General features: G+C 36.1%; 1 protein-coding gene across 5 annotated transcripts in view; it reads left to right on the top strand.

Annotated features, from left to right (window-relative positions):
• Nucleotides 1–11,071, top strand: part of LOC120086959 (midasin) — a 50,986-nt gene extending 39,915 nt beyond the window's left edge. For 3 of the 5 annotated variants that reach the window (XM_039043780.1, XM_039043782.1, XM_039043783.1), the window contains 26 exons: nt 57–179; nt 512–593; nt 687–817; nt 895–1,059; nt 1,646–1,721; nt 1,800–1,912; nt 2,255–2,313; nt 2,403–2,513; nt 2,746–2,814; nt 2,911–3,067; nt 4,232–4,326; nt 4,405–4,517; nt 4,604–4,833; nt 4,927–5,172; nt 5,401–5,622; nt 5,708–5,866; nt 6,074–6,298; nt 6,411–6,698; nt 6,786–6,956; nt 7,183–7,389; nt 7,499–9,199; nt 9,295–9,576; nt 9,764–9,943; nt 10,318–10,416; nt 10,538–10,663; nt 10,745–10,777. In XM_039043780.1, coding sequence (XP_038899708.1) covers nt 57–179; nt 512–593; nt 687–817; nt 895–1,059; nt 1,646–1,721; nt 1,800–1,912; nt 2,255–2,313; nt 2,403–2,513; nt 2,746–2,814; nt 2,911–3,067; nt 4,232–4,326; nt 4,405–4,517; nt 4,604–4,833; nt 4,927–5,172; nt 5,401–5,622; nt 5,708–5,866; nt 6,074–6,298; nt 6,411–6,698; nt 6,786–6,956; nt 7,183–7,389; nt 7,499–9,199; nt 9,295–9,576; nt 9,764–9,943; nt 10,318–10,416; nt 10,538–10,663; nt 10,745–10,777 — 5,463 coding nt within the window. Of the gene's footprint in view, nt 1–56; nt 180–511; nt 594–686; nt 818–894; nt 1,060–1,645; nt 1,722–1,799; nt 1,913–2,254; nt 2,314–2,402; nt 2,514–2,745; nt 2,815–2,910; nt 3,068–4,231; nt 4,327–4,404; nt 4,518–4,603; nt 4,834–4,926; nt 5,173–5,400; nt 5,623–5,707; nt 5,867–6,073; nt 6,299–6,410; nt 6,699–6,785; nt 6,957–7,182; nt 7,390–7,498; nt 9,200–9,294; nt 9,577–9,763; nt 9,944–10,317; nt 10,417–10,537; nt 10,664–10,744 lie in introns of all 5 variants that reach the window. The other 2 variants (XM_039043779.1, XM_039043781.1) reach the window with 2 other exon arrangements.
• Nucleotides 11,072–25,731: the final 14,660 nt, after the last annotated feature.

Genomic DNA, 25,731 nt, shown 5'->3' with positions numbered 1-25,731 from the left:
TTGATCTTGTGTTATTTTCATTTATTAATTGTGTTAAGTGACATGATATCTTCCAGAGTGATACTAGCAAGCAATATGATACTTCAGAAGATGAATGGGCGTCAATAGATGAGTCTATGATCGACCAGATGATTCACATTCATAATCAGCTGTTCGGCTCTCCTGGTCTTGTTTTGGCTGTAAGTTCATTACAGATTACTGTGAGCTTTGTTGTTCCTTTCTTTCCTTGGTAACTTGTACTTCTAGTTATTCTGAGAAATTGGTGATTTTTATAATTTTACTTCAGATACGTTAGTGCATCACTTATTTCACACTGCTGCCCTTAAATAAACTTTTAAAGTTGTATCCTTCTAAACACAAACACAAATGCATACTGTCAGAATTTTGAATATTATAAAGGGTTTTTATGGTATTAACTTTATAGCTTTCTGCCCTCTACTTTTGTTATGCCATTTTTTGTATTGTGGATGTTGTAGCACTTCAGTATCTGACATGTTTCCTTTGGTTTCAGCCTGGAACTTTCAAAGTATCTGATGCATCCCGGTTACATTCTTTTTCTGGTTCATATAATTTGGGTTTAGCATTAATTAAAGGTATTCATGACTACGAGACATTTAGTCACATTTTGTAGTGTGTATTTTTTTTAAGCCCTTAAAGTTGAAATTTGTTTGCTGTGTTTTCTTCAGATTTTGGTGGTTTGTTGCTGTCAAGTCTGGACGCCAAACTTGCACCAGAGCACTTATTACGGCTTTGTTTGGAGCATGAAGGATACTGTGTTTTTCCTGAAAGAGTAGCTGGGAAATATAATTTCTACAAGGTTTTACAAAGTGATTTATGTATTGTTTTAATTTTTAACATACTGTTAATAATTATGGTTATAATACTTTTACTCAGGATCCAAATCCTTCAATGATAGCAAACATGGTGAAGTTACTTGATCCTCTTCATCAACGTGTTTCTTCACTTTTGCTTGATCACGAAGAACATCATGTTCTTCAGAAGATCTTGGATATAATTGAAATGCTTCAAAAATTTTCTACGGACACCCCGGTAGCAAAGGTATTTGTACTGCTATATATTGCTAGTTTGTAAGATTAAGTCATTTTTAAAAAAGAAAAACCAAGGGGATGTAGATTATTGACTGAAATTACTGTTAGTAAGATTAAGTCATCCTTAATTATTGAGATTGGGGCATATCTATATATCAATTGTGTAAGAGCCCGTAGCGTGAACTCGTATGCAAGAAAGGACAAGAATGTAACTTTCTCCACAGATTTTTTCTTTTTTTTTGGAGTACAACAATTGCATGGTGGGAGATTGAACTTCCGACCTCTAGAGACAATAAATGCCAACACCACTAAGCCAAGCTCACTTTGGCCTTTCTCCAACACTGTTAGTAAGAGCAACCCATTAGAAGATCATCTTTAATTATCAAGATGGGGGCATATTTATATATCAATTCTGTTATACCCCATAGTGTGAACTCTTATGCAAGCAAGCACAAAAATGTAACTTCCTCCCAAGATAATTAGTCCTTGGTTAAAAGCTACATTGTACCATTAGTACTAAATTTGGAGATCCTAATTTTCTTGTAGTTTGTTTTGGATTTTATATTAATAAGGGATTCTCATCATGATCTTTACAGGCTTTATCAGGTTTGCAACTCCTGGTTAACAAGGTGCAAACATTACCTGAACATGGGTCGAAGTTTTCTTCCTCTGGTAAGGATTTTTAATTAAAATTTTTTGGTTTTGCTCTTGGAAGTCCATCTTCTACAACTTTTTTATAATAACTTGCAGAGCAACTGGAGACTATACTTGAATTAGTTTCATCATGGAAAAAGATGGAGTTTGACTCATGGCCAGCATTGCTTGATGAGGTGCAGGACCAGTACGAACTCAATTGTGGAAAGGTGATACTGGAACAGTGTTGATTTTATAAGACCACTTTTGTTCCATGGGATGAGGGAGGGTTCTAAATTTCACTTTGGCCATAGAAAATATTTTGTTTCAGACCTTGATTCATACTTCTAATTTGATTGTTTTAGTCTTGACCTCCAGTGGTTGAGGAATGGTTTTCCCCCCTGATATTGTTACTGGCTATTGCTATAAAAGTTGATCATTACTCGTGCAGAAATTGCTTGGGATTTGGGTTTTTATGTTGCTGTTGTTCTGACTAAGTGTCTTTTGTCCTGAACTACCTATGTTTCATTTTTCAGTACTAATAAAATTCTTCTGCCTCATATTTGCTGCAGTTATGGTTTCCTCTTTTCTCAATTCTACGGCATCGGCATTCTTACTCTACCATCAGTAGGCATGTCCTTTACCTACTAAACCCACCCTGCTTCCCAAATGTTTTTATACTTCTGCTATTTATATCATACAGTAGCATTTTTATTGCAGTTTGGAGGATTTCATTCATACATCAAGTGTTGGGGAATTCAGGAAACGCCTTGAACTTCTTTTCTCATTTCTTGGACAAATTAGAACTGGCTTCTGCGTTAAAGTTTCCAGGTAACCCAAGGTTCTTTTATTAAATCTGGTTTGTGAGAAGTATAAATAAGAAGATGGACAAAATGGATCGTGTCTGATTATTATTCATTCTTACATTCTATAAAGATCTGGTACAAACAAATTCAAGTATAGTGTTAAAAGTAACCCTTCTCACTTGATGGTGATTAGTTTCTGCAGTTAGCTATTTGTATTCTAAACTCGATCCTTTATGAAATTGTCTCAAATGATGCAGTCCTCTTGAGATGGAACTTGTGAAGGCCTTGTACAACTTATTTGGATATTATGTTCAATTTTTACCAATGTGAGTTTTAGTTATGATTTTTTTTCTCTTCCCTCTTTAGATTACTGGGTGCTTCTTGTATTGATAGATCATGGGATGTGATTTTTTTCACTTCAGAATATTGGAGCATATAGAAGGTTGTCGGAAGAAAATTGAAACAGAGTTGAAGGAAATTCAGAAATTATGTCGTTGGGAACGTCTCGAGAGTTATTGTTCTCTGGAGAACTCAAGGAGAAGTAGGCTGAAGCTCAGGAAGCTTATTAAGAAATACAGTGTAAGTGATGAACAATCATTTAAACTTGCTTTTATATGTTACCAGGGTCTTGGGTGCCTTCTTTGAAATCCAAACAGTATAATATTAGTTTTTGGGGATCAAATACTGATTTTGTAAGTAATTTCTTCTTAGAAAGCACGGACACGTCGTTTTTTATGGAATGTCCGTGTCGGACACTGACACACTCGAACACGTGTCAGACACATCAATTTGCGTGTCTTATTTTATTATTTTTATTATTTTAATAATCAGACACCGGGTGACATTCTTAGACAGCTTGGACAACTCCATGTTCTATTTCCTTTCCCTCCTATTCTCTCCTTTCTTTCGCTGGAGGACCACTATTGCATCATTGGATGTTGGAGAGCACCGACAGGCATTGGCAGTTGTCAGGATGGTGATGGCTTGTGGTGGCGGTAGCGGTGGCAGATCAGTGGTGAAGGGAGGAGGACTGAACGAAATTGGGGATGAAAGTAGTATAAGGGGAGAGGGGAGAACAATATCGGGGGGAGGGGAAGAGAGGAAGACGGCTGAAAAGAGAATGAGATGTTAGGGTTTTCTTGTTTTAATATGGCTACAGAAGGATGAATAAGATATTAGGGCTTCTTTGTTTTAGTGTTTGTTTGGCCTTTTAATGTGGGTTTTTTTTATTTTATTTATTTTTTTATGGGTTTTGGGCTTTTGTCTTTTTTAGTTTTAGTGGGCAATAATTTATTGAGTTTCATGCACCTTTAACATTTAAAATTAAATTAAACTTTTTCTAAGCAACTTAATAATCAGCATATTTGTATTTACTTTTCATTCACAATTTTTTTACTAGTTTGTAAAAAAAAAAAAAAATTAAAGTGTTTTAGGTTTTATCTTTTAATATTATTTTAATAATAATAATGAAAATAATAATTAAAAAAATTACGTGTCCCCAACATGTCGTTTCCTACTTTTTTTAGAAATTGGCGTGTTGTCGTGTTGTGTCGTGTCGTGTTGCGTGTCGATGCTTCCTAGATTTCTTCTATTCACGAAATCAAATTTGGAATTGTGGGTAAATGTGACCTTTGGGTTGCATTCACTATTAGAAAGGATGATAGAGGGCATCATGAGTCAAGCTTTGACATTTTTTTTATAATTTTTTTCTTTTGGTTCTACTTTTTTTCCATTTCATTATAGGATCTGTTGCAGCAACCTGTGTTGCTTTTCTTCAACCAAGAGGCTGCAAAAAAGGGGAGCAAAATACAATCACTTCAATCCGGTGCAGAAGATAGGTTAGCCTCTCTTTTCTTCATTCTTTGTTTCTAGAACTCCTTGTATTGAACTCTTAATATGCCTCGTATGGTTTTTAGGTTTGATTGGTTTACTGACTGGAGAAAAAGTGTACTAAGTGTGCTGCAAAATTTGTACCCGAATGGAACTCCTGAATCCAAGCTATCATTCCCGAGTTTAAAAAGTGCTGAAGGTTTTTTATTCGCATTTATATTAGTGATTGTTTAGTTCTGTTTCCTATTTAATGCTTATGAATATAAGGATATTGCACCTTTTCAGATTTGATTACTGTAATTCAGCAATCAGAATCTCAATCGCAGTCTCTTTCTTATCAAGAAGAATGGAAATCTTTAAGTTGCACAGTTGAAAGAATATACCAAAGAGCAAGCTATTGTGACGTTATTTGGAAGGAATCAAAAAAGAGCCAAGGGAAGCGGAGGGCCTTGTCTGAACTTCTGAAGCTTTTGGAAACTAGTGGTTTGTCAAGGCATAAGTCTATTTATTTGGAGGTAGTAAACATCAGATGTCAAATTTTCCTTAAATTACGAAGCTGTCTAGATTTTTATGTTGTGCTTTCTTAAATACTGGCGTGGCCCTTTCAGGAGAATTCTAAATCCTGGTGGTTCCTTCAGCAATCAGATGACATTCAGTATTTACTTCTGTCTCAAAGTAGACTGTCCCGTGGAGTTTCAGACGATACTCCTTCCAGTGATGTACAAGAATTTCAGAATTTAGGATTAGGTGCAAAAAGAAGTGATGCCATTGAATACTACTTCAAGAGTGTAAAAGCAGTGTTGCTCTTGCAGCAGACTTGCTTGAACTCTCATAAAGATGTTACACGCGAGCAGGTAACTCCTATTATGAAAGTGCGGGTAATCAATATAGTAGAAATTCTGCTGTCAGGTAACCAGCATGATTGCACGTCTGTCTGACATTGGTTTTCCACACTAACAAAATAATGTTTTCCCATTGTTTTTTTTTTATACTCCCGTTATAACATGCTGCTGCTGTTTTTTCATGTTTTGTGGATCCACAAATTAAAACTGGCCCTTATATCCCGGTTTTTTCTTTTCCAGGTGGAGCAGTCATGCTCTTTTCTGAACCAACTTATTGTAATACAGCAAAAGCAACACACTATTACTGATCACTTTGCTAAGCATTTGAATCACTTGAAAAGTTGTCTATCACTTTTGGAAAAGTTGTACTCCAGTTCTAAGGATTCCAGTGCTCGGAATGGTTATGAAAGCAGAATTAGTTGTAATCAGGAACTCGTATATAGATGCTTGTGGCAGCAGAAGGTCAGTTTGATTTTCATTGTCGTCTGATATCAATGCTATTTCATCCTTTTGAGAGGTTTTTGACTGCCTTTCTGGATTTTTACAGAAAATCTTTGACAGTTTGAGTATAATGGCTCAAGAAGAATTAATCTTGCTAAAATCCTTCAAAAATGTGCATTTGAAGTCCTGCCGAAGCATCGAATCTGAAGAAAATTGGATTGTTGAAGCAATAGAGACATTTTTGCCTGGGTTCAGGAAGTCAAAGGTTCAGAATTTATTACATAATCTTGTATTATTTGGATGAAGTGATCGTTGTTCTATATTCGTGAAATCCATGTTAAATCTCTCTTGCACTTTGATTGCACCTTTTTTCCTCCCTATGAAATGGCCCTTATTTTATTTCTCTTTAGATTATTTCATTCATCAATAAAATTGTTTCTTATCAAAAAAATCTATGGAATCCATGTTCCAGGAATGCCTTGATAATTGCCTTCTTGGCCAGAAGGAAGTTATATCAACGCCTGCTAGTTTCTTGCAACCATATGTTGTTACAGAACAAATGAAAGAACTTATCATTCAGAATTTTGAAGTTATCAATATCTTCAGGGAGCATCACTCTGATTTGTCCAAGCGTCTTGCTAATCGAAGATCAATTGAGAATATTCTGCTTGGTCATTTTGATGAAGTATTTGAGAAGGTATGCCTTAAATAAATTTTATCGCTATTTTTTCTGTGCTGACCGATGTCAGATGCTTGCAAGTGAATTCAACTTCTCACAGATGGTCATATGAAAATTGGATATTTTGCAGTCGAGTCTTGTTGAGGAAGAGTTCAGATCCGGTCTGGCAGCAGAGAGTAGTATTAGAAATGGTGAAAACTTTTCCGAGATTTGTAGCAGATTTAATGAAGCTCTTCAGGACATTTTTGGACATATTTTCAGCTCATTGGAAAATTTTATTTCGTCCTGCTCGGATCATAGTCTTCCAGAAGAAAAGATAGGGAATGTTACTTCCTGGGAACCTTTATTGGGCTTGTGTATGAAAAATTTGAGCTTGGACACTTTATGTGATAAGCTTCTCAATACAGTCTCTTACGCTGTAAGTTGATATTTCTCTCGCTTGTTTTTATACATATTTTTTTTCTGAAAATTTGGCCTGGTTTTTCATTTGGAGTTCTGTATTCAGGATAAATTGCTTTATGCTTCTGGTATGAAAGCCAAGGGCAATTCCCTCTCTGAAGATCGCATGTTGTCATTGCAAGTGGGCACATATTTTAAGCAATTACATGTACTTTTAGACTTGATAAAGAATATTGGTGAGCATCTACTACAAGATGTTCTCGACTTCAATTGCTCGGTAGGTTGGTCATAACTCAATTGTATTCCTTTTTAAATTTTGCTGATGTTTAGATGCATGGCACATTGATGATTTTTATTTCTCTCTTTTATCTGTTAGCCGTTTTGTGAACATTGATATACAATTTGCAGTAAATAAGTGACATTTGCATTTCATTTATTACCACAGTTTATCTCAGATTGTTGTAGGTCACCTTTTTATGGTCTTAACAAAATTTCAATGCCAGGTATCAGTAACAACCAATGTGCTAGCAACAGTTTTGACTAATTTGTATTCAGAAGGATTTGGCCTTCCTACTGAAAATCCGGACAATGATGTTACTGATAGAAAAGATCAAGATGTGAGTGGAACTGGCATGGGGGAGGGTGCAGGATTAAATGATGTGAGTGACCAGATGATTGATGAGGATCAGCTGCTTGGTGCTAATGAGAAGGTATGCTGTGCATAATCATACAAGTCGCCTTGCTGGATAATCGGACTTCCTTGTTTGTTGTTGTTTTCAATTCTCTATTTATTTTGTTAATGATAAATTACTTGTTTAGGCAAGTGACCTGGATGCTCCAACCGAAACCCCAAGTAAAAGTGATAAAGGTATTGAAATGGAGCAAGATTTTGATGCTGAAACATTTAGTGTTAGCGAGGATTCTGAGGACGACAATGAAGCTGAGGGAGATGAACAATTGGAGTCCATCCTGGGAGAAGCTGGAGCCGAAAGTGAAGTAGTTGATGAGAAAATGTGGAATAAGGAGGAAGATGAATGTCTTATTAATGAGAATGAAAAAGTTGGATCAGGGCCTCCAGTTGAGAATGAGGATGTCGGCTCTTGTGAACTTAGAGCCAATGATGAACTTTCTGCTTCTGCAGATGAAAGTTGTGAGACAGACATTAATGAGCAAAAAGAAAGCAATGGTGAAGGTGAAAATGATAGTGACCCTTCTGATGGAGAGGAACATGAGAACATGAATTTTGATCATGAGCAAGAAGTGGCTGAACCATCAGAATTGAAACATGAAGAGTCAAATGAATGCTCAGATCTGGAGATGGATGAAAAAGAGGATGCATCTTCTGTGCAAGATAATCTTGACGAGGATGAAAATTCTACCGAGAATGGGAATATCGAGGAGAATGTGACAGATCCAATACATGAAAATATGACTGAAGCTGAGACAGAGCGTGAAACCTCTGAAATGGACATTGAGGGTGGTGATCGTGAGGAAAATAATCAGCTGAATGCAATGGCCCCGAGAAATGATGCATCAGATGCAGGTGAAAATGTGCAAAATGCAGAATCTGCTACACAACCAAATGGTGGTTTGCAGTCATCAGACTCGAGAAAAATTGACCTGGAGAAAAGCTCGTCTAGAAGTAATGAAATACAAAATGATGGTGCTTCATCAAGAAGCATGCCTAGTGGTGATGCTTCTGAGACTGATATCTTGGCAGCAGATTCATCGAGTGGTGGGAGATTCACCGATGATCCTTTAATTACTCAATTGCCTCAGCCTGAAGCATCATCTTTTCAGAAAATGCAACCAAATCCTTACCGTAATGTTGGTGATGCACTAAATACCTGGAAGGAAAGAGCAAGAGTTTCTGTCGATCTCCAGGCAAATAATGAAGATGTACCAGACGAGATGGAGGACCAAGATGCAGAAGAGTATGGGTTTGTTTCTGAATTGGAAAAGGGTTCTGCACAGGCAATGGGACCCGCAACATCTGAGCAGATTGATACCGATGCCAATGGTAATAACTTCGACAAAGATAGTACTGCTGCCTTGAAGTCTGACATCTCTGAGCCAATGGAGTCTGAGAGACAAAATCTTGAAACTCGTGATTCTAGTCGTGCCTCCATTCATAAAAGTGTAGCAGATCATCCCCTGCCTGTTTCAAATTTGAACAATCTAACTGAGGAGGAATCTCAAGAACATCGTCACACTGAAGATGGTGATTCAACACCCATTTCAGATAATTTGGTATCTGTCAATAGAACTTACTTGAATGAGCCAATGCGTAAATTTGAAAAGCTCTCCGTGAGTGATGATGAATTGGGGAAAGTGAACAATACTGAAGTAGTATCTAGTGAGGTTAAAGATAATGCAACCGTTCTCTGGAGGAAATATGAACTGCGCACAACTAGGTTATCTCAGGAGTTGGCTGAACAACTGCGTCTTGTTATGGAGCCAACTCTTGCCAGCAAGCTCCAGGGGGATTACAAAACTGGCAAAAGGATCAATATGAAAAAGGTCCCTTCTATGAAATCTTCTTAAACTTAATGTTTTCATCTCTTTCTTTCGCCCTTAAGAAAACTTTAAAAAATCTATCGTTTCTGATCATTCAGGTCATTCCCTATATAGCAAGTCATTATCGTAAAGATAAGATTTGGATGAGAAGGACAAGGCCAAACAAACGTGATTACCAAATTGTTATTGCCGTGGACGATTCCCAGAGCATGTCTGAAAGTTGTTGTGGAGATATTGCTATTGAAGCTTTAGTGACCGTATGCCGTGCCATGTCCCAACTAGAAATGGGAAGCTTAGCAGTTGCAAGCTTTGGGAAGAAGGGAAACATAAGGTTACTGCATGATTTTGATCAATCATTCACAGCGGAGGCTGGTGTTCAGGTATGGAATTTTCCATTGCTCATCTAGAGACTAGGACTTTACCGCAGACTTGTTTCATAGCTTCCAACTGAGCGGCAGACCTGAAAGATGAAAGATCCTTTATCCTTTCGTTATGCTCATCTAATATACCAGATGTTCAAACTCAAAACCTTTTTTTTTTTTTTTTTTCTGATGAATGTGGATACAGATGATCTCCAATTTAACATTCAAACAAGAGAATAGCATCACTGACGAACCTGTTGTTGACCTATTGAAATATCTCAATGACACAATGGATAATGCAGCCACCAAAGCCCGTCTTCCATCTGGATACAATCCCTTACAGCAGCTTGTTTTAATCATTGCAGATGGACGATTTCATGAGAAGGTGATACATTTTCTTGCTTATTCTTAGGGACTCTTTCCCTTTTAATCGCTTTATAGAATTGGTTTTATCAATTCCTTTTTCTTGGTGCAAAACAAAGCACCCTTTTTCTCATTTCAGCTTATTTTTTTAAGTCAAATTGGTGCTCCCTTATGTAATCACCTCTGGTGTTTGGAGTTCTCCCCTGATTTTATTTATCAATGAAATGTTTCTTTTATTTTAAAAAAGTTTTATTCTTAGTCTTGAGCCAAACTCTCAGGGCTTGTTTGGGAATGAACTTTTATCATCTATAACTCAGTGGAAAAAGCATCTTATCTTTGACCCTTTTTTCTTGTTTTATGTTGGATTATTTTATAAACAGCATTTTTCCTTTGCAGGATAAATTGAAACGTTATGTGAGGGATCTTCTAAGTCGGAAACGTATGGTTGCATTTTTGCTTCTTGATAGTCCGCAGGAATCCATCATGGAACTCATGGTATTCCTTTTTATATATATATATTTTTTCTTTTCCATATATGAAGTATAATATTCTGAGGATTAAGATATTAGATGCAAATCTTCTTCCCATTGATTACAATCCGTCTCTGGTTTTTCAGGAAGCTTCTTTTGATGGTGGAAATATTAAATTCTCAAAGTATTTGGATTCCTTTCCTTTCCCATATTACATAATTCTAAGGAATATTGAAGCACTTCCCAGGACCCTTGGAGATCTACTGAGACAGGTAAAAATAACTTTTCTTTTTCCTTTTCCTTTTTCCCCTCCTTCATATGATTGGAGGTAATGATGTTCTTTCTTTTTGCAGTGGTTTGAGCTTATGCAAAATGCCGGGGACTAAATTTGTGGAACTTTAGTGGAGGGAAAATTGGAAGTAAATTGCATCTTATACTATGAAAATGTAATCAAGATCACAATTATTATCAATATAAGATCACAAGTTATCTCCACTTGCCGTCTGCTTTTTTTTTTTCCCTCTTGGTCACTGGTTTTTATAGCACTATTGTAGATGTTAAAACGAGAAGGATGACCTAAATAATATAAGGCTGCACTAATGATAACTAATGGATGTAATTTGAGATCGTGAGTTTGTACCCATTATTAATTTCAAGGAACATTATGATTTTCATTACAATGTAAGTTCTCGTCTATTATTAAAATTTTTATGATCTTATGAATTTTTTTTTTATCATGAAATCGAATCGGACTTTGTAACATAATAAAATGTTAGTTTTTATGGTTTTTAGAATCTTGGCTTTTGGCATTAGCATAAATAAAATTAAAGTCATTTGTACTAAAATCACGAAAGAGGATTTTTCTTTTACACGATTCAAATTTACTTGTCCTAATTATTTATTTAGTATTATTGTGGGATTAAGAAGAGATTATTATAGTTGAACATATTTATAGTTGAACATATTCCTGTCTGATAATTAAAGGACAACTGATGGATGTAATATAAGGCGGCAAACAAAAACATAAAAGAATGATCAACAAACGAAGCCATTGACTTGGACTTGTCTACCACTTTCGTTTTTGTATATTATAAATCTACATGTGGCTTTTAAATATATCTCACAAATTATATTATTATTGGCGATTAGATCACCCTACGTCAACATATATAATGAAAAGAGATTCAAATCATAAAATAATAATTCATTTGAGCTAATTTGATTTTACTTTGGAGGGAAATATTAAACAAATCAATTGAATTTTTTTATTTTATATTGATGCGGTTTTTAATCCAATGAAATACTAATATTTTTTTTTTTTATAAAAAATACAATTTTAGTTGTTGAAGTTTGGGTTTGATTGCATCTGAGTATTCAAAGTTATTTAAACTCCTGAAATTCGAGATGATCTCATTATTCGTTTTCACGTTAAATAGTTTTTCTTTTTTTCTTTCTTTCTTTCTTTTTGAAATGCAAGTATAAGCAATTTAGTGAAAAAATATTCAACAATAGAGGTCATTTAATTCAAGTTGGTATAAACAACTTAACTTTAATAGTAAACACTATTGAGTTTTGTACATTTATCGATTAACTCTATTTTCTCTTTTTGTTATACATATTTTTAACATTTATCGAAGAACTTCATATTTTCCTCTATAATTTACTTTTCAAATTTATTGACTAATTCAATCTTTCCCTTTAATTCTACTTTTCACAATTATTGAGGAACTTTATCTTATAATACACACTAAACACAAACTTACTAACTCCAACATATTAGTCCCAAATTTATTAACCCTACTCATTGGGTCAAACACCCCCTAAAAAGTAGGGATTAAAGAGGGATATAAAGCTATGCTAATTGTTAAATACTCCTTCCTATTGAATGAATATTGTAGTGGAGTCTTATTGTCAATATCATTTTTGCCTCCACGAAATGTTCATAAAGCCTCTATGTAGCATGACATCTTTAAACCATTGAATTAGTTGTCGTTCAAATTAGAAAGTCATTCTCAATTCAATTGCCTCTTTTTGAATTTTGTATTGTACTTCGTGTCACAGGGTGGGAATGCAGTATTACGTATTTTTAAATTCTTCCCGTGCGGCATCAAGTTATACATGACCAACCTACTAATTGGACTCAATTTTTGTTCATCAGTTGACTGTGGAAAGTCGAACACACCCTAGAACAGGTTGTGTTAGGCATTCACAGCTATAAGGAAGGAGGGTCGGGACACACTTGTGGAAATAATACTTTGTTACTCAAGATTATGAAAACCACAATTACAAAAGGACTCTAATTCGTAATACTAACTCTATAAGAGTTTTACAATGGAGAGGATTCACTTTCGCTTACAAAATGCTCAAGTGAACGCCTTATGATCCTTATAAATTTCGATTCATGTCTTGGCCTTTCAAGACACATTTATAGGTGAGAAGAAGCCTACAAATGTGGAGTAACCGCTCACTACTCATGACTTTAGGACCACTTCACATATCTCAACTCTTCCTTCCTTTTAGGAAGAAGATATGTCCACTCTTTCCCCATTTTTAGCTCCCACCCTCCAACTTACTATTTTAGAACACACCACCGTTGGAAGTAGGAAGCCAAACACACCACCGTTGGAAGTAGGAAGGCAACATCCACCCAATGTAGTTGTTTGTCCCTAGAAGTCTCTTATCTTTGTTGAGGGAGACCCATGACCTTCAATGGGTCAGACACCCATGAGTGGAACGAATGATGGCTCTTTTATCCCGTTCCTACTACTGGGCCAAGATGTACGACGATGTGGAGGCCTATGTCAAGACATGTCTAGTATGACAGTTAGACAAGATGGAGAGAAGGGAGGTTGGCCTATTGTAGCCCCTTCTAATTACTGAGAGACCATGGGAATTAATATCCATGGATTTCATTGTTGGCTTACCTAAGCTAGATGGGTGTACTTCTATCTTTGTGGTAGTGGATAGGTTTTTGAAGTACACTGTGTTCATAGCCACACCAAACACTTGTACAATAGAGGTAACGACCGAATTATTCTTCAAACATGTAGTAAAGTATTTTAGACTTCCTCGAGATATCATTAGTGATCGAGATGCCGAATTTACAGGAAGATTCTGGACTAGTCTATTTGATAAACTGGGTTCAGAGCTAAAATTCTCCACGGCCAACCATCCCCAAACGAATGGGTAGACAGAACGAACCAATGCACTATTGGAGGAATACCTAAGACATATGTCACCACTAGCCAAAGGAATTGGGTAGAACTACTAGATGTAGTCCAATTCTACAATGTTCAGAAGCCCTCAGCTATGGGCCAAAGTTCGGCAGAGCTGGCCAGCGGACAACCACCTCTATCTTCTCGAGCCTACCACTTTGCTCAAGATAAGCAAAAGATGATCTATATGTAATGGGTATATGGATGCCCTAGTTTATTGTATTTTTTTACCATAATCCCGCATTTTGGATTCTGATATCATGTGCAACTCACTGACTAGAGCTTTAGTTCAAGTGGGAGTTTGTTGGATTTTATGCCCTAAAGCTCGTAGATAATAAATGTTATTAATTGACCGTCATCAATAAAGAGTTATAGATGTTAATTCAATAAATATTATTATGTTGTTTTCTATTTTGTCTTAATAACCCTAAATCCAATAAACTAAATCCAAGGCTACCTTACGAGTCTTTAATTGTGTGTGGAGACATACAGGGATTAATGTTCAAGATACAGGGTACCTTATTCTGGTAACACTATGGATACAACCCACTTTGTATTTGATACAAACGCAATGATCCAATGTGTTTGTGTAGGTGACATGCGAGTAAGGGTATCTTATGCAATGAGTTTGCATAAAGCTAGATTGCGAAATAGTAACGATTAGATGTAACACCGTTAACTAGTTAGGTTCCTATTTCAATATAATGACCTAGGCAACTTAATCTTAATCCTGAGTATATTATGAACTCTTGTTCACGAGAGATTGTCCTTTGATTTGTATGAGTGAAGATGACAAATTCTCTGACTCAATATGACTACTATTTTGAGGTTAAGACCAAGTGGGGAGCTGAGAACATAATAATATAAGATGGAATTTCCTCCTTCTCGTCTTCAGGGTAAGTAGATGAGTGTTCCCTTAAGTACTGTCTTTGGGACTTAAACAAAGAGCCCCCCTCTCATTGGCCTGAGAGGGTTTCTGTTTATTGGTTGGACCATAAAAAAGTTGTTCATTAGAGGAGCATTGTACTTAGGAAGTTAGAGTTGAAGGAACTCTTATACAAGAGTGCCTCTGAGCGGAAGCGGATCATTCCAAATACATTGTGACAAAATTTTCACATTTACATTCAAACAAAACAGATATGCATTATACTACAAATTACCGGCATGGTTTCAAACTAAAACTAAGAGAACAAGAAAACGTACCAGTTGAAAAACTTTTCTTCACCGAAATCTCGTTCTCTCCAAGCAAACTGGTGCTCTCGCTCTCGCTGGAACGTGAAGCAATCGTTCACCAACACCACCGACCGTCTACTCATAAACGGCCTTCACACGAACAGAAGAGCAATGGGGATGACACCACCACTTGGAACCCTCGGTATTCTTGGTGTGAGAATTCAATGAGTGGGCTCTGTTGGAATTTGGTAGAGAGGAGGAGGATATGAAGATCATATACAATGACCAAGCAAGTGGGAGAAGGGCAAGCTCTATCATATAGACCGTGCTTGATCGTTTAGACGAAGGTATGCGATCATGTAGGAAAAAGGCAGCGATTGTTTAGATGATTGTTTAGTAATCGCTCGGGTGCTAGACGATCGTTTAGAAAAACGTATGCAATCGTTTAGAAGATGGCGAGCATGTATACGATCGTGAAGCAACTTTGAGCTATCATATAGTCTCTTGGTTAGTTAAGCGATGGGCAATATACACTTCGTGAGGAAATTACGTGATCTCTTGCAAAATGAAAACGATTTTCATTTTATTCTTCAGTTACATAAACTGAATCAAAACTCCCACTAACACACGGTTATGGAGAAAATGGCGGTCACAATTATCCTATAATTGTCCAATTAAAATAATAAATATAATCATATTGTATTCATTAATCTATAGTGTAATATCACATATAAACCAAAGTATTTTCTCCTCCACTAGATATAAATCATATTTATGTCTATTTTTCTCTAATTAATGTATCTCATGTATAAAGTCAATCATATCATATATAATTAACCAGTTCAATCATATCATATATAATCAAACTCCCTCTTGTCAATTTGAACACTTTAAACTGGCCCAAAAACTGATTCTCAACTTGAATCCATTAAGCTACCAAGGGAACCTTATGGACCTATGGCTCGAAGCTCCAATGGTACGTGAATAGCTGATTAAACTCTTTAGCCACGAGATCCACCATCCGTTAACTGACAGACATTCCACTAAAGACCGACAGTTGAACTATCCTTACCACAGATATATTTTTGTGTTCATTGGATATAACCAATCAACAGTGTGATAACCCTTCACAGATGCTCGTAAGTACAACTGGACCAATTTACCGTTTTGCTCCTGTAGTTATATCTAACTTCTTAAGTACCACGTCTTCAATGGGGTCTGCTCTTTTTTTTTGGGGGGAGTAATCTAATAAACAATACAACATAGTCCTACTATGTGTGGATACCTCTCCGGCCATGAGAAGGCATGTGTAGCCACATCGTTCAAGCCCCGGGATCAGCCCTTAAGGGAGCAATCTATCTACTTACCCCTACTTTGAGGAATGAGTGAATTTCATCTTGCGTAGCTGAGTACCTGGCCACTCGCACCCATGCAAATCAAAGGACCGCCCTCAAAAGCAGGAGTTTCCAACTCACTCATGATTGAGGTCATGTTACCTATGGTTTGTAGTAAAGCAAATAAAACATCCAATATACAAAGATAATAAGTGAAGAAAATATCATATATTATACATCACAAGGGTTTGTTCAAAACTTTGTTTACAAACTATAGGACACGAGAGTTTAGGGCATCATCCCCAACAAGAGTAACCCAGGAGTAAAACGGTAATTTGAACCAATTGAAGTTACAAACACTCGTGAAGAACTAACTTGCTGTTATTGGTCTATATTTGTGGACATAGAAATATACCTGTAGTGAGAAGAGTGCAGTTGTGGGTCTTTAGTGGAGTGTACTCACAGTCAACAAATATTGATTAACTTGGTTAATGAGTTTAGCCAATAAATAAATCGTTGGAGCTTCTGATCTACAAGTCCACTAGGTCCCCTTGTTAACTCACTAAAGGATATTAAAGAAGGATGATTTGAATGGTTCAAATCAATTTGAGGAAATAGTATATTAATATGATCAATATGTAATTTATTATGGATGTGATGTTGCAATGAAAGGCAAGGCGCAACACATTGAATTCATAGTGTTCCAACACTCAGAAGTTTGACAGAGTCCTAGCGGCGCACGTGAGAGAGAAAGTAACGATTGAAGCCCTCTTTTAACCTAGTTTTGTTTTTGTATTTATTAATTAATGTTAATTAATTAAATTGATATAATAGTTATATTAATTTAATTAATTAATTTTGTATTAGGGTGCCAAAATTGGTCCAATTTTTTGTTGTTTAAATTAATTTAATTATGCATTGGATGTACATGTATATTAATATTTGTATACATATTACATATTTTATGTCATATAGGTTCAAAAATACCCACCTTAAGATAAACATATACATGCATCATAATTAAATATAAGAGATATTTTATGGATGCATGATTGAATTAGCATACTCATGTATCATGATATAAATGTTATGTTATAATGATGTATGATTACACTAAACATGTCAATGCATCATGCTATTGTTGGGATTGGTATCCTAATTCTCTCAGAGTCTCGTTGTTTGTAATGATACACATTGTTTGATGAATAAAATAAATGTTATTTCATTCTAGCATTTACTCATATCCAATAAAAAAAGCTTAATGGTTATCTTATGTGAACTTAAGCATGTATATGTGATATACAAGTGGATCATGCCTTAAGTGATAACCTAAATAGGTCTATAGTATAAGGATTAAGATGGGATACCTGATCCTTGTGACACTACGGATATGACCCGCTTTGTAGAGGTTTGCAAGTGTTGTAAACTACTACAGATGGTAGATCCTGACCATTCATGTCTACGTGCGAGCGGAGTGTCCTATACAAAGAGTTTGTATAAGACCGGACAACGAGATGACTAAACTTTGTATATAACGTCGTTGATACTAGAGACTTACATCTCACCTAAACGACCATAGGTGACACGACCTCAATCCTGAGTGAGTTGGAAACTCCTGCCTTTGAGGGCGGTCCTTTGATTTGCATGGGTGCGAGTGACCAGATTGCCAATTCAACATGCCTACCTTTTTGGGGACTTGTCTGATCTGGGAGCTGGGAACTCAATCTACAAGATGGAATTTACTTCTTTCCTGATGCACGGATAAGTAGAGAGATTGCTCCTTTAAAGGCTGATTCTGAGGCTTGAACATAGTGGCCACAACTTCTCTTTGGAAGAGAGGACTCAGTCATAGTAGGACTATGAATTATGTGAAGGATCTCATACCGAGAGTTCCATGAGCGTGTTCAAATCGCTTCGATTTCACAGTAACCGAAACACAAAAGATATACATTCAACACTAACAGTTATGTACATAAATCTAACTATCGGCATGCTCAGAACAAAATAAATAACAATGAAAGGGTTCCATACCAGTTGAAGACTCTCTTCGAACTTCTAAACCCCAAGTAGCGGATCTCTCCAACAGATCTACCAACACCCGACGGGAATATCGACTGCAACAACACAATCAATATGAACGAACACGAATACTGCAACGGGGATGACACCATCACTAATGAACCCCGGGTATTCTCGGAGTGAAAACCCAAAGAGTGGGCTTTGGTGAGTTTGGTAGAGGACAGAGGACAACGAGTCGTGTAGACGATAAGCAAGTGGGAGATAATACAATGTTATCGTATAGCGAAAGTGTTTATCGTATAGAAGAGCTACACGATCGTGTAGAAAAAGCTTAATAATCATTTAGGAAAAACGCATATGATCGTTTAGATAAATCGTGAGGTAGAAGATCGTTTAGACGGAAGAGCTACTATCGTATAGGCTCTCGGGCGATCGTTTCACAAATTATTTTGGGTAGTCGAAAATTATAAATGCACGATATGAAAAATGAAAACTCTTTTCATTTTTAACCTATCGGTTACCATAACCAACGTTGCCCACTATCTACGTTCGAACGTGAAAAAATCGGTTAATTATCATATAATTAATCAATTAATAAATAAATAAATATAATCATATTATATTTATATCCTATAGTTTGATATCACATATCTACTATAGTATTTTCTCCTCTACTTGATATCAATCATATTTATATCTAATTTCCTCCAAAATAATGTATCTCATATATTTAGCCAATTATATCATATATAATTAACCAATCCAATTATATCATATACAATTGAACTTCCTTTTGTCAATTTGAACATTTCAAATTAACCCAAACACTGGTTCTCGACTTTATCCAAGCTACCCAAGGGACCTAATGGACCTGTGGCTCGAAGCTCCAACGGTACGTGAATAGCTAACTAAACTCTTTAGCCACGAGATCCACCATCCGTTAACTGTTAGTGATTCCACTAAAAACCAACAGTTATACTCTTCTTACCACAGATATATTTCTGTGTCCATCGGATATAACCAATCATGAGTATGATGACCCTTCACAGATGCTCGTAAGTGCAGTTAGGCCAATTTACCGTTTTTCCCCTATAGTTACATCTCACTCCTTAAGTACCACTGATTTCTCTAATGAACAATACAACATAATCCAACTATATGTGAACACCTCTCGAGCCAAGAGAAGGTGTGTGGCGCCACATCGTTTAAGCCCTAGAATCAGCCCTTAAGGGAGCCATCTATCTACTTACCCCTACCTCGGGGAATGAGTGAATTCCATCTTGTGTAGCTGAGTTTCCAGCTCCTAAATCAGACGAATCCCCAAAATGGTAGGTTTGAATCGGTGACCTGGCCACTCGCACCCATACAAATCAAAGGACTGCCTTCAATGGCAGAAGTTCCCAACTCACCCGGGATTGAGGTCATGTTACCTATGGTCATCCTGGTGAAGTGAAGTCTCCGTCATGAACGGTGTTATATAACGAGATGTTAACACTTCGTGGTCAGGTCTTATACAAACTCTTTGGATAGGACGCCCCCGCTCACATGTCCCCAACACGAATGATCAAGATCAGACCATCTGTGACAAGTCACAACACTTATGACCATTCCACAAAGCGAGCCGCGTTCGTAGCGTTACCAGGATAAGGTTTTCCTCCTTTATCCATTTACTACAAACCATTTTGGTTATCACTCAAGATATGATCCACTTGTATGTCACCACATACATGCTTGAGTCACATACAGATAACCAAGGATTTTATGTTTATTGGTTTGTGGTAAAGCAAATAAAACAATTAACCAAGCAAAATACAAGATGTGAAGTAAATATCATATATTAATAAAACAAATGTTCGTACATAATGTTTACAAACTATAGGACCCGAGACTTTAGGGCATTAACCCCAACATTATGTTCATTAGAGGGATAAGTGATACTTAAGAAGTTAGATGTAACTACAAGGACATAATGGTTATTGGCCGAGCAGTACTTACGAGCGATCTGTGAAAGGTTATCGCACTATTGATTGGTTAAGATGGACACACAATATATCTGTAGTAAGAAGAGTTCAGCTATCGGTCTTTAGTGGAGCGCCTGGCAATTAACGGATGGTGGATCCTGTGACTAAAGAGTTTAGTCAGTTATTTACGACCGTTGGAGCTTCGAGCTACAGATCCATAAGGTCCCCTTAGTAGCTTAATGGATTCAGTTAAGGATCAGTTCTTAGTGTTGATTTGAAATATTCAAATTGACAAGAGATAATTCGATTATATATGATATGATCGGTATGATGTATGAGATACATCTAGAGAAGGATTAATGTAATAGAAAAATAATAGAAAAAGAACTATGGTTTATATGTTTCATGAGATGAAATATTAAAACTATAGGTTATAAATATAGTATGATAAGTTGGTTATCTTTTCTATTTATAATAATGTTAATTATTGGATAATTAAATCTTTTTCTCTAATCTAATAACCAATTGAGTGAGAGGTTATTGGTGGTCTCATGGTAACCGTGAGATAAAAGAAAAATTGTTTTCCTAATTTTAGTAATATTAATGTTGAAAAAATTATGTTTTGAGATTTTTATCTCTCGGAAAATAATCTCATAGAAGTTGTCAAGTAAATAGGATTTACTAAGCAACAACTTGGAGCTAGCTAAACGATCGTGTAGTGTTTGTAGGCAACAGACACGCAGCTAAGCGATGAGCTAAACGATCGCTTAGCTTTTGCTAGACGATCGCTTAACTTTTGTTAAACATTGGGCATCGACCTATACGATAGGTTCGGTCATCTCCCACTTGCTCAATCGTTTACAGGATTGTTTTTTTTTCCTTCATCTTCTACCTCAAACCAAGTCCACACAGAGTCCATCCTCTGGATTCTCACACCGAGAATACTAAGGTAGCCTTCTTGGTGGTGTCATACTCAACTCGACATCGTCGAGCTTCTGTGGAGGTTGTTCGTGGCCGAGGTGATCACTGAGTTCGAGGGCGCGGTGTTTGTGTTATGTAGCGGTCATGTTGGACCAGCGTTCGAGATTATTGTGTTCGTGCGTTCGTGATCAAAGACCTTGGCGATGCGTCTACAAATATGTGTAGAGTTTTTTCTTGATCATTTGTATTATCATGTTGTAATTTCTGTAATGAATGCATAACCACATATGTTTCTGTTTATGACTGTAATTGTAAAGTTCAAATATGATTGTAATTTGGAATGATCTTTCCTCTGCTCATGGAAATCCTCGTGCACAATTTCCTTCAGCTATATAATAAAATTGTTATAATAAATAGTGGAATGATCTTTGTGAATGCTTGTATAATTGTTGTATTTAATCGATGTCATTAGATGAAAATTTTATAAGTTTTATTAAAACATTAAAATATAAGTGTTATAGTTTTAATGAGATAGGTTAAAATCTATAATCAAGAGTTGCATGCAAACATAGGTCCAAATTAAGTTTAAATAATTTAAAATTGATCAACCTAAACTTATATTATTTCTAATGAGATCAAGAATGATTATTCTTTTTACTTTGTTTAATAGGATTAAAATGAATTTAATTAAAATATTAAATTTATAAAATACTTGCCCATAAAGGACCTTTGTCTAAGGAACGTTCTGTCTAGGAAGGGGTATTTAAGCTAACGGAAACGGAACACTTCCACCTAGAAACTGACCTGGAAGGTGAATTGGGAAAATATTTTATAAGCGTGCAATAAATGATTGATTTTATTAAATAGTTTAATAAATGAAATCAAGTATTTTTAAATCATTCAATATAAATGATATATTGAGAAAATTAAAAAGTCTTAGATAAATTCATTAGTTAGGTAAGTATAATAAAATTCTAAAAATATCAGAATACTTTAGTAGGAGGAAATTGGTATATGTGATATATCAAATTTTAGCTCTCACGTCCTTAAGTGTTCACACCATAAGATTCATGCTTGGCTTCGTGTCATCCTACCGTGGCCTTCCTTTAGAAAGTATTTGCATGGGTCAATAGCAAGATGAATAGGGAAAGTTTTCATAGTACGTGGGAGAGGGACGCGTGTCAATGTATTTTACGGTCTCTTCCATTAGGTTGCACCATGATATTTCTATGGTTTTCTTGCGTGTCGTCCTGGAGCGACCATCCCTTTGGAGGGCCTGGTCATAGGAGTTGGAACAACGCAAGCTCTGATAATGGATAAGATTTCTTATGTTAATCTTCAATAGTTGTCTTTTCTTTCGGTAGCTTATTGAAGCGTAACTCTGGGATCCAAAAATGGGAGGGTCACACTTATGGGATGAATTAAGCTAGTTAATGAATCCTCAACGAAACAACGGTAGCTAAAAACTATAGGAATAAGAGTTATTCTGGTATTAATGATTGGCTGAAATTGTCTCAAGTCAGGGGAGGAGTAGTTGATCAACCTTCGGTGGTTGTAGCTTTAAACCTCTGAAGTATCATTACAAAAACTAAAATCAATAGTTTGATTAGGATTCTATGATTACATGTGTTTTTGCTAAATTGATTAGATAATTATGTAATGGGTTAAGACAAATATAACTAATACGATCAATGATTGTTATTTGTTTCAACATGTCTTCCACAATTATGTCTTTGCTTAAAAATGAAAAATTAACTGGTGAAAACTATGTGACGTGGAAATCTAACCTAAATATTATTCTAGTGATCTGCGGTTCTTCTTAACGGAGGGATGTCCTCTAGTCCTCACTCGAAATGCATCCCAAGCATTGAAGGATGCTTATGACCATTGGACGAAGGCCAATGAAAAGGCCTGAGTCTACATATTAGCAAGTCCGTCTGACATTCTTACCAAAAAGCATGAGGACATGATATCTGCGTATCAAATTATGGAGTCCCTCCAAGAGATGTTTGGAAAACCATCTCATTCAGATCTAACACGAGGGCCTCAAGTACATTTACAATGTGTGCATGAAGGAAAGCTAATTAGTGAGAGAACATGTTCTCGACTTGATGATCTAGCTCAATGTCGCCAAAATCAAAGGTGTGGTCATTGATGAGAAGAGTCAGGTGTCTTTTATTTTAGAATCTCTTTCAAAGAGTTTTCTTCAATTTCGCAGCAATGTGATTATCAACAAAATACAATACACTCTTACTACCCTTCTTAATGTTACAGACTTTTCAGTCCCTTATGAAAGGTAAGAAACTAGTAGAAGGAGAGGCTAATGTTGTCCATTCTAAAAAGTTCCATAAGGGTTCATTCTTAGAAACTAAGTTTGTTCCTTCACCCTCTGGTTCTAAGAAAATCCAGAAAAAGAAATGGGGGAAAGGTAAGGCTTCTGCTACTGGAAAGGGTAAGGACAAGGCTAAGGCTAGCAAGGGCAAATGCTTCCACTACAATGTGGATGGTTTCTAGAAATGGAATGTGGATGTGGATGGTTACTGAGAAAAAAAAAAGAAGGGAGGTAAATATGATTTACTAGTTCTGGAAACTTATTTAGTGGAAAATGATCATAATTCTTGGATATTTGACTCAGGAGCCACTACTCACGTTTGTTCTTCTTTATAGGGAATTAATTCCTTCCAGTAGCTCGGAGAGGGTGAAATGACGCTCAAGGTTGGAACGAGAGACACCATTTCAGTTTGTGTAGTGGGAGTTGCTAAGTTTTTTTTTGAGATTTTTGTTTTTAGAAAACTTGTATATTATTCCCAAAATCAAGAGAAACCTTGTTTCTACTTCCTGTTTGATTGAACAATTGTACTCTGTTTTTTTCTTCTAATGAAGCGTTCATTATGAAAAATGTTGTGACTATTTGTTCAGCTATATTAGAAGACAACTTATATGTGTTAAAACCAGTTGAATTAAAAGCACTTTTAAATCATGAGATGTTTAAAACTGCAAATACTCAAACAAAAAAAGCGAAGAATTTCTCCAAGTAACAATGATACGTATCTTTGGCATTTGAGATTAGGTCACATAAGTCTTGATAGGATCGAGAAATTGATAAAGAATGGACTTCTAAGCAAATTGGAAGATGATTCATTACCTCCATGTGAATCCTGTCTTGAAGGAAAAATGACTAAAAGACCTTTTAGTGGAAACTGTTATGGAGCCATAGAGCCCTTAGAGCTCATAAATTCAGATCTTTGTAGTGAAGGGTACAAATACTTCATTTCTTTCATAGATGATTAATTGAGGTATGGTTACTTATACCTAATGAAAAATAAGTTTGAAGCCTTTGAAAAGTTCAAAGAATATAAGGCTGGAGTTGAACACCTATTAGGTAAAACAATTAAAACACTTTGATCTGATCGAAGTGGAGAGTACATGGATTTAGAATTCCAGGACTATATGATAGACCATGGAATTCAATCCCAACTTTCAGCATTTGGTACACCTCAGCAGAACGGTGTATCAGAGAGGAGAAATAGAACCTTATTAGATATGGTTTGTTCTATTATGAGCTATGCTCAATTGCCTAACTCGTTTTGGGGGTATACAATAAAAACTCAGTGCACATCTTGAATAATGTTCCCTCGAAGAGTGTTTCTGAAACACCTTTCGAGTTATAGAGGGGGCGTAAACTGAGTTTATGTTATTTCAAAATCGGGGGTTGTCCTGTACATGTGTTAGTGACAAATTCTAAGAAGTTAGAGCATCGTTCAATATTATGCCAATTTTTTGGTTACCTTAAGAAAACAAGAGGTAGTATGTTCTATGGCCCGCAAGAAAATAAGATGTTTGTATCGACAAACGCTACATTTTTATAAGAATACCACATGAGAGATCATAAACCACGAAGAAAAATAATATTAAGTGAAGCCACTGAAGAATCAACAAGGGTTGTTGATGCAGTTGGTCCTTCATCAAGAGTTAATGAAGAAGCCAATACTTCAAGTTAATTTTGTCCTTCTCAATCGTTGAGAGTACGTCAACGCAGTGGGATGGTTGTGATACAACCTAATCGTTGCTTGGGCTAAACTGAAACTTAGGTTGTCATACCAGATGATATTGTTGAAGATCCATTGTCGTGTAAATAGGCAATGAATAACGTAGACAATAACCAATGGGCCAAAGTCATGGACCTTGAAATGGAGTCTATTTATTCCAATTCACTATGGAAACTTGTAGATCCACCTGAAGGAGTTAAACCTATAGGATGTAAATGGATCTATGAAAGAAAGAGAGATATAGCTGGAAAGGTATAAACCTTTAAAGCTAGACTTATAGAAAAAAGTTATACCTAGAGGGAAGAGGTTGACTACGAGAAAAATTTTTCCTTCTGTTGTTATGCTTAAGTCTATAAGAATCTCTTGTCCATAGCCACATATTATGACTATGAGATATGGCAAATAGATATCAAGACTGCTTTTCTGAATGACAATCTTAAAGAGAATATCTTTATGTCGCAGCCTGAGAGGTTCATAGCCCGAGGTCAGGAGCAAAAAGTCTGCAGGCTGAATTGATCCAGTTATGGGTTGAAACAGGCATTCAAATCTTGGAACATTAGATTTGATACTGCAATCAAATCCTTTGGTTTTGATCAAAACGTTGATGAACCTTGTATCTACAAGAAAATCGTCAATGATAAAGTAGTTTTATTGGTAGTTTATGTGAA

Source organism: Benincasa hispida, chromosome 9, assembly GCF_009727055.1.
Source record: "Benincasa hispida cultivar B227 chromosome 9, ASM972705v1, whole genome shotgun sequence".
In the NCBI taxonomy this organism is placed as follows: Eukaryota; Viridiplantae; Streptophyta; class Magnoliopsida; order Cucurbitales; family Cucurbitaceae; genus Benincasa; species Benincasa hispida.
Note: the sequence above shows the minus strand (reverse complement) of the source record. Positions and strands in the feature narration are given on the sequence as shown.